At 40.7% G+C, this 9,665-nt stretch overlaps 1 protein-coding gene across 1 annotated transcript; it reads right to left on the bottom strand.

The window, feature by feature from the left end:
- Positions 1-2,118: 2,118 nt before the first annotated feature.
- Positions 2,119-8,798, bottom strand: mad2l1 (MAD2 mitotic arrest deficient-like 1 (yeast)). Its single transcript, XM_071527925.1, has 5 exons — positions 8,641-8,798; positions 6,900-7,046; positions 5,007-5,127; positions 3,509-3,612; positions 2,119-2,692 (listed from the first exon to the last, which is right to left on the bottom strand). The coding sequence occupies exons 1-5, from the start codon at positions 8,702-8,704 to the stop codon at positions 2,520-2,522; spliced, it is 609 nt and encodes a 202-aa protein (XP_071384026.1). The 5' UTR covers positions 8,705-8,798; the 3' UTR covers positions 2,119-2,519.
- Positions 8,799-9,665: the final 867 nt, after the last annotated feature.

The following is a 9,665-nucleotide window of genomic DNA, read 5'->3' as shown; positions in this document are numbered from 1 at the left end:
CAGACTGTTTTGCAGTTTCGAAAAATTCAATGTTTTGCTCCAAACACGCATATCAGCCAGGTGAAAGCCGTTAACAACACTTCAAAACCAGAACATGAAGATACGAGTATCATTGAACTTGTCACATCGTTGCTGAAAACCGCCCACTCACTACCATTTCATCTGGCGACTAGAGTGTCAACAGACCTGTTTACTTCTCTCACACAAAAATTTTAAAAAATGTGGCAATTTAATACAGCCTTGCTCATCGGCAAACGTACACATCTTGTAGAGCATGAGGTAAGACCTTATTACGAATCTTTGGGGTCCTCTGATAAATTTGGCCTACAAGAGATCCACTAAAAACGTGTTCACACTTACAAATCGTGAGCTTAGAATTACAAGGTTCTATCTGCCTTCAGGATAGTTCTGAGATATTGAGCTTCAAAGTTTTCAGCATCCATTGAGTTAAATGGAGATGAGTCCTTTTGTTTTAGAAATTACAGACTCAAAAATCATTATTTTCCAAAAAAAAATAACACCACACATATGTCAACAGGCACTCATAGAATAGGTTCATGCGACTTAACTCAGTTTTGACAAAAAGGTCAGATAGAACCTTATAATACCAAGGTCTCGAAAGTGGTTCACACGGCTCACTGCCACCCTCCAATGCTCATTAGGGTGGAAGAAGACTGTGGGAATAAGGGGTGAACCAAATCTAAAAGTTGAAATTTTGTTGAAACGAGTGCCGTTTGGTGCATGGTTAAAAAAAAAAAAAGGGTCTTGCGTCACGTTCAGTCAGGTGGCCTGCGTTTCCCGAAAAGCAAACATTAAACTGCCAGATTTGTTATTAACTGAGGTTGGCGTTAGCGCTCTCTTCCTGTGACACAGAACAGAATTTAGCGGGGCAAGGCGCCAGCGGGTCGTCGGTTTCCAAAAAGTCGGTTTAGACCTTTAAAGAGCATGCGCACTATCCTCCTGCTCTGAAATCCATACTAAGATCAAATGGATGCTGTCCATTGATTTGCAATTAGTGCATCAGATGGACTAAAATATGTCTAATCAAATGTTTTGTGATGAATATTTTAGAGATACTGATGGTCTCTGCTCGTCATAGTTCCATTTCCATACCTGATAGCTTTGTGCATCCATTATCCACCATCCAGATTTTTATCTGTAACTGTCCACTATCCAAGCCTCTTGCACTCGAATAGTTTTTAAGGTCTGTCAGCTGTTTTCTCAAAGAGCATGCGCACTATCCACTACATCCACAGGGTTTGTCCTTCTGCTCTGTAATCCACACCCATGATTTCCATTTGATTACCAGTTTTCAGTTAGTGCACAAGATGGATTGAATATTTTTTGGATTTCATTTCACCGACTCCCACTTCCATATCCAGTTGCCACCACCTAGATTTGTTGTCACCTTGCACCCTCCACTACACAAACCTCTTGTACTACATACTCACAATCTTTAACAGTTGCCAGCTAGGTGCGGTGTGTATTAACAGCAACTCATAGCCCTGTCCTTACTAAAGCACTTTTCCATTTGTAGACGTACCTGCTCAGAGAGCTCAGCTGTAACTGTGGTTGTATTTTGTACTTTGAAGAAGTCTCCAGGACTGTGATACATGTGCCTGTTGCCTGAACTGTGTGCTTCTTTAAAAGAAAAAAAAAAGATAGGTGTACCATTTCCTCACTGCTTTGGTCTCTGGTTGGGTAGAACAGATGACATATTTAGACCTGTATGTGTTTTGTTTCATGTAAATGAGAGGGCTTATACCAGTGAGGAGGCTTTTTTTATTTTAGATAAAAGACTTGTAGGTGTCGACTGGAGGTTGAAGTAATGTAATATGCTGATATGGCACAGTATGAAGGGAATAGTGTTCCATGTCTGCAACTGTCGACACTATTGAACACTGTGAGTCAAGTAAATGGTATGTCCCATTAAAGGATAATGCTTCTTTTCTATGTGTTCTGTGCATTGTTCTATAATTTGACATACAATGTGCACTACAAAGCCATACAAACTCACCTGAAACCAGCTTGTGTCTCTACATACAGTTTCTTATGTTACATCGCCACCTTCTGGTTAAAAGCAGTAAAACCGCAATAAGGAATTGAGGGTGATGGAAGAAAAGGACATTTATTTATTTTTTTACTGGCATTTCATAAAAATTCAGCATATAAACCAGTAGCTTCTAAAACAGAGGCTGGCAACTTGAGAGCAAGACGAAACAAGAGAAAAGAAAATACATATGATCAGAGTTCAGAGTGGAGAAAAAGTCACGGCTTACAAGAAATATTTACATCAGTGTAGACAGACCAGGGTGCCTCCATGTGTCAAGAACACCCTTCTCAGAAAGAGAGATAAGACACAGTGATGTTCAGAGAGGGAAAGGAGGAGAAACAAGACAGAAAGAAAACAAAGAGCATGGTAGGTCAGGGCAGTGTAAAATCTATTGTTTTCGTTAAGGGGAAGTCGTCGGCACTATATACAGCTCATGGGGGTCGAGGGCGGGCGGCGGTTCGGAGGTTTAAACCGAGTCGGTCCTCTTGTACGCCACCATGCTGTTCACCTTGTGGATGGAGGTGGTGAAGGAGCGCAGACGCACCTCCTCCGACTGGTCGATGATCTGCGGCCCGGACTCCTCCCACTTCTCGGGAACCACCAGGTCTTTGTCAGTGTAGACCAGAAGGTCAAAGGCACCTGGGTGGGGAAGGGTTGGGGGGGGGGTGTTACTTATATTTCTCATTTGAGATGAGCAAGTTCAGCACAGTTCTCATTTGCTCATTGCCTGATGATTAGAAATGTTCCGGAGACGTGACTCGGGAGACACGGAAATCTCACGGGGCCGAGTAACCCCAGAACTACACAGAATGCGTTCCGTTTGCGTATCCGAACTTGTTGCGGCCCAGTAGTTTAGGCTGCCGAGAAATAGCACATAGCCTACAGATGTGAGCTGTGCCACGAGCAGCCAGAACAGCTTCAATGTGCCTTTGCATGGATTCTACAAGTTTTTGGAACTCTACTGGAGAGATGGAACACCATTCTTCCAAAAGATATTCCCTAATTTCGTGTTTTGATGGTGGTGGTGGAGAGCGCTGTCTAACACGTCGGTCCAAAATCTCCCATAGGTGTTCAATTGGGTTGAGATCTGGTGACTGCGAAGGCCATAGCATATGATTCACATCATTTTCATACTCGTTAGGGTTAGAAAGACCACCCTAATTAAAAACAAGGGGTACCATAAATAGGCTAGTATAAATAGAAAATGTCAACAATAAGTAAAAGTAAAACCTAAGACAGCACCAGTGCCAGGCTCCGCCCATAGCTCCGCCCTAGTGAACATCACATATTCATCTCGTCTGGCTGAAGGACAGTGACTTTAACCACTAGGCCATCCTGCCACCCCTTTTGGTTAATGACGGTGCCATTCAGAAATGATTTCCCCACACTGTGAAACAAATACTACAACGCAAACTGTCAAGAGTTGGTATCCTCTTTAGAAGTGGGGTTACTCACATGCGGTCTCCAGCAGCGGTAGGAATGTAACAGTGGCTGTGATCTGTCTGATGACAGAGCGGATCTCATCTTGAATGGTCTTAATGGACTTCTCTCTGGGAGCACTGGGAAAAACAGACACAAAAACAGTTAGTAGAAGTTAATTAAATGACTAAATGCACACTGAGGTGAGAGCAGCGTTGTCCAAATGCCTATTACAGGATACAGTTAGGGGTATAGTGATACTCCTACACAGTTACACATCATCAGTTTGTGATGCTCAATCCATTCCAGGAGTTACTGTGATGTGAGTGTTAGAATTTACTTTTGGTGTTCCACTTTCCCTCAACCTGAACAAGGGATTGTAGTACAAATAAAGGGACTGAATACTTTTGCATACTAGATTTTTTCCGTTTTTGGAAATTTATACTTTCGAATATTTTGTTTATTTAAATTTAATTTCCACTTCTCTTTCATACAGGGTTCCCACTGTGGCCATGATGTGAAATTACATAACTTTTCATAACTAAGTTGGAGCATTTCTATGACCTAAATGTATTTTAAACTAATTTTGTAGCACAAGAAAATGTACAATAAGTCAAGGAGGGTGAAAACTTGTTATAGCCACTGTACCAAATCACAGTATCTGATGCAACTATCCCTTGTGCAATTAAACTACAGTGAGCACATACACAGAAACCTGGCTTTGATCTCAGAAGACTAAGAGTGGTTATGTCACTGGGGGTTATCAACCTCTCATGTTGTAATAGGTACATGACACATCTAGTAGGCTTAACACAGCACTCTGATCTTGGCATCTATAGTCTTAAGCAATACAAATGTGATATTAGGTTCATACCCGATATAATTGCACCAATACAATCACCAAATAAAGTCATGGATATCATGTGCTGCAACAGTAGGGCGTCTGTAAATTCTGCCTACAAAGTTTACAGCAGTAACCACTTAGCATCAGCGTCAAAGGAAGATAAAAAAAAAAGAAAAAGAGGCACTTGAGCTACCTAACATTCCTGCAATTATCCCCCATTAATATGCAAATGTATGCAACAAGGTGCTCCATAATCAGATGGTCTACTTCAGTGGTTCTCAACCTGGGGGTCGGGAGATCATTTCAGGGGGGTCACAAGATGATTTACAGGATAGGAAAAAAGCATATTTCTGCTATAAAAATGTTTTATCGTGTCTATTTTTTCAGATTTTTCAAAAAATGTTGCTCTTATTCTTGTGAAATACTGAATAGTTTTCAGTTCGGTTTGGTTGAACTCTGCACATTTGTAACAGGGCTCGCGAGTAGGCATCACTTAGTTTTAAGGGGTCACGAGCCAAAAAGGTTGAGAGCCACTGGTCTACTTTATAGGGGGAACCTGTGGTATAAGTATGAAGTATGTATGAAGAGGATAGACCTTTTTAATGCCAGTTGGAATGAAAAATTAAGGTGAAAATGGAAACAAATGCGGACCTGTCAGAATATACAGAACAGACTTTTCCGGGACCCTACCTGCTCTCCTTGGCCGACTTGTCGCACTCGATGTCGAACTGCCATCTCTCCAGCACCTCGTTGGTTTCCAGACATGTGATCACCAGCACCAGCTTCTGCACCGTGCACTCAAACAGCCACTCTGAAACACAGGGAGGACACGCATTACACAGGCTGCTCGAGTCTGAACGCAGCCCATACAAAAACTTGGACTTCAGCTGGTGGTCAAAAACGGGATCTGATAAGATGCCTTCCTCCTTTATATACCAACCATAAATGAAAAAGATACAGTCAAAAGTTTAAATTCATTGTTCAAATCAACTCAGTATGTCTCAGAAGCTGACCGCTCCATGCTGAATTCCACCGTTCGACAGCACAGGCAGCGTACTCCTCGAGCACTGCAGACTAAATTTGAAAATAAAAGTGACACAGGGTCACAAAGCCAATAAATTGCCTTGTATAGTACAGCATTATGGCCTTGTACATTATGACATGTTTGGTCTGCACATCCCTCTTATAACAACATCATAAAATGTGATCTGGTGTGTGAGAGGGAGCACAGGGTAACAGACGATATTGCTTCTTTCAGTCGAGCAAATGGTGGACTTGGTCCATTTCTGAACCTTTCAAAGATGTTTTTTGTATCAGGACCAGTTTTTGACTAGAGCTGCAACGATTAATCGATTCGTTGTCAACTATTAAATTAATCGCAAACTATTTTGATAATCAATTAATCCGTTTGAGTAATTTTTTAAGAAAAATAAGTCAAAATTCTCTGATTCCAGCTTCTTAAATGTGAATATTTTCTGGTTTCTTTACTCCTCTATGACAGTAAACTGAATATCTTTGGGTTGTGGACAAAACAAGACATTTGAGGACGTCATCTTGGGCTTTGGGAAACACTGATCCACATTTTTCACCATTTTCTGACATTTTATAGACCAAACAACTAATCGATTAATCGAGAAAATAATCGACAGATTAATCGACAATGAAAATAAACGTTAGTTGCAGCCGTATTTTTGACCATCTGCATCAGCACTGTATATGGTCACCTTTTTCCTCAACGTTTTTTGTCGGTCGCGTTCAGACTCAAGGTGCACATAAATGCAAATTAATTGTAGCAACATCTGCTCAGGCTAACATTTCAGGAGAAAAGCGGTAGCCGTGGATGAAGTACACACAACTCCTTAGCTTCAGTAAAAGAAGAAATACCTTGATAGTATTGGACTGTACTCTGCTCAAAGTGAAAGTCCTTCATTCAAAAGCTGCATTTGAGTGAAAGTATTAAAATATTTGCAAAGGAATTTACTTCAGGATCAAACTTAAAAGTATACATTTTATATACTTTTTTGTATTTCAGGGACCATGAAATGCTCAATGGCTCAACCTTTATGATTATAATGAAGGGGCTGTCCGGCTCTGATAGTTTCCTCTTACAGTTGGCTGGCAAGTATTGTTCAGATACCTCCAAACTGCACTTTACACAGGACTTACCATGTCACCTCTAATCTCTCTTAGCACACATGTAAAATCTGAGTGAAAAAAAAATGTCCCGGGTGCCCAAGAACACGGCTATTAGGTAACTGCCCACGTTGACTGAAGTGTAAAATGTCTCACAGCTAGTGTGGCAGTTTGTGAAATTTGACCCCTCTGTTCACGTTGTGGGAAAAACTGGCACATGAACCGCCATGAACTCACACAAGTGAATTCTTGGCACTGACAACAAGGCCAACAAGCAAAATGGCACTGTGCGCAACACCTTGGTAACATTATATAGGGCACCCTACCTGCCCTTGAGGAGGGTTCAGGGGGTCCCAGCAAAATGGGGCTTAGTTCAATTTCACTGAAAAAAACAGATATAGGAGCTTCAACGCAGGAAGGAGCAGATAATTAAGGCTAAAAGGCTCTTACCTTTGAGTTGAGACACCACATTGGTCAGGTAGTTCTTCAGCTTGCCATCAGTGGTGAGTTGGAGGCTCATGTCGTACTGGGTGACTCTGGTGAAAGTCTCCGGGGGGTAGATGCCTCGCTGGTAAAGGATGCTGTTGATGCCAAACGCTGTGGTGGAAACGGTAAATCAAGAGGAGAAGAAAGTTAGGCCTACATGATTCCTGTGGGGAAACTGGGTTATTGTAGCAGCAAATAGTAACATAGGACGGTGGTTGTCAACGTGGGGTCCGGGGACCACCAGAGGTCCTTACGGGGGTTCCAGGGGGCCCCCAGCAAATTGATGAATTGTTAAACGTCAGCATTATTTCATTTACGAGAAGTTAACACAGTAAGAGAATGTAGAAGAATGACTGTTTTGATCATAGTTTCTCTGTTATCTCTCTACCTACCATACAGATAGTCCATGGGAATCTTGACAAAATCATATCTAACAATAACAATATTCTCAGATTTGAGTTTGAGAGACAAAATCTCATCAAATGGGGGTCTAATGTGGACTAAATTAGGGTCCTGGATATGAAAGAGGTTGAGCATCACTGACATAGGAGACAGCAAAGACACAACTGATCATTTCAACACTAGAACACATGACCTGGAAATAATAATATGGAGGTATAAAAAAATGAATTCAAGCGTGTAAGGTGTGCGAAATGACTGCAGTAAAACATACGGAGACAAAGAAAAACCTTATGAAAATATGCCAAAAAAATGTATTGGGGGTGAGTGAAAAGGTACAGAAATATATCCAATACATAACAAATCAGAAGAATGTGAGAGAATGAAAAAAGTGTACAGTCTATGAATTTACAGCAGTCATTTACATGTAGTGTATTATCACTATAAATGTGCTTCATATTCACGTTAACATGTCTACAGAAGGCCATACATGTGTACAGAAAGTGTCTAGGCTTGTGCATGTGTGTGTATAAAACTATTCACCTCAAAGAGATTCAATAGATGTACGGGACGTGCACCCTTGTATGGCATTACTAGCTATTCAAAACTCCAGGTGGTGGAAAAGTACAGAAAGAGTGACAGTGTGCAATAGTACGTGTAACGTTACATCGTCTGTTTATCCGTTGTAATGTTCTCTGTTTGAAACTCTTTACCACGTTTGTTCATTCGGCTTTGGGATTCAAAACAATTGCACAACTGTTGCTTTTGTAACTACTTAGCATTAGCTTGGAGCTAACAGCAGCGAAACTCGTGTCATAGTCGTAACGTTAAAGGCCTTTGCAAAAAAATGCTGCTTTTCTTAACGGCAAACGACACGGCTGGTAGACCATGACCCCAAGACCTCTTTATGAACCGTTAGGGTCTTCTGGTAAATTCGGCATACATCCAATGCACCAAACAGCTTTTATTTCGATACAATTTCAACTTCTTCCACCATAACACGTCGCGGACGGTAACGTTACAGAGCAGTGTGAACCAATTCTAAAAGTTGAAATTGTAATGATATAAAGGGCTGCTGGTTGGTTCACTAATATACCGAAATGAAGTGTGGAGCCTACAATTTGTAAAACGGCATGTTCTACGAGGTATGCGTACGCAGTGAAACATTAAACTGACATATTTTCTGAATGGAGCTCGGCGTCAGTTTCTCTCCATACAAGACGGGCCCAGCAACAGGAGAAAGGCAAAGCACGCTTTCATTTCGAAACACCGCTGAAAAACATTCAAAATGTAATGTTATACTTACAGAAAAACTCGGCCACTAACTCCGCGCTTCCTTTGAGCGTAATGCCTTTCAATGTGCTGGTCATTTTACTGAGATTTTCAGTTTACTCTTTACAATGAATCTTTGTTGTGTTTTTTTTTTTTTTTTGCCGTCTAATCTTTAACTGCCCGCCGACCAGTTTGAATCTGTCAGCGTATTATTTCTTGCGCAGGCGCTGGGGTTCGGCGCATAGTTGATGACGTACGCAAGTTGCGCTGTCAGTACTTTGACGCTAGAGGGCACTCAAGCTGTATACATGTATATACTGTATGTCTATAATATATAGACATATACATGTTTTTGGGTTGTTTTTTTTTTAAAGCAGAATTGATCGATAACATCACTTTGACAAGTACATTACTCCCAGAAAACATTTAATTTTCTTCAATTTGAAATATGACTCATCTTTTCATCATTCCCATATTTTCCTTTCTCTGTTCTTGCATAAATGTATGAAGTAAGCCTATTTTATGCCCACTTATAAAATCCAGTGACCCAATTTTTTGATTGTATTTGAATGTTTCATGAGTTTTCTGTCCTTAGCTCCAATTTAATCTCTCATTAAAGGTAATTTTACCAGTTTATTGTTTTGTTTTTTATTTACTTATTCAGTGCTTTCTAACTGTTTTGATAGTGTCATCTAAATACAACTATTAATAATATAAACATATCTATTAGCTAATATGAACAAAATAACACTAATAACAATAATAATACTATTACTAACAATAATAATGTAAATAAGTGTTTTATTTTTTTAAATTAGTATTATTAGGTCACTCTCTCTTTTCCTCCAGTATTCTTCCAATCCTCCTTCAGGTGCCATAATAAAAGAGTTCCACCTGCAGATATTTATTCCCCATTCACCTCAGTGGAAACCCAGCTCCTTCCTGCCAGCAGACGGAAACCGCTGCCGGTACAATCCTGCAGCAGTGAGGTCATCACACGGCGCGTATTTCACCGCCTGTCTCTGGTCACTGACAGGTATTTTCCCCACCACAGACATG

This window comes from Centroberyx affinis, unplaced genomic scaffold, assembly GCF_046629955.1.
Source record: "Centroberyx affinis isolate AG114_WGS23_722 - 3 ecotype Tasmania unplaced genomic scaffold, CSIRO-AGI_Caff_v1 ptg001589l_1, whole genome shotgun sequence".
In the NCBI taxonomy this organism is placed as follows: Eukaryota; Metazoa; Chordata; class Actinopteri; order Beryciformes; family Berycidae; genus Centroberyx; species Centroberyx affinis.
This window is presented reverse-complemented; position numbering and strand designations above follow the sequence as displayed.

Excerpts from the sequence above, each read along its gene's own strand:
- mad2l1 (XM_071527925.1), bottom strand. The coding sequence starts at position 8,704 with ATGACCAGCACATTGAAAGGCATTACGCTCAAAGGAAGCGCGGAGTTA. Across the intron at positions 7,047-8,640 it reads GTTAGTGGCCGAGTTTTTCT|CGTTTGGCATCAACAGCATC; the intron begins GTAAGTATAACA and ends TTTCCACCACAG. Across the intron at positions 3,613-5,006 it reads AAGTCGGCCAAGGAGAGCAG|TGCTCCCAGAGAGAAGTCCA; the intron begins GTAGGGTCCCGG and ends TGTTTTTCCCAG.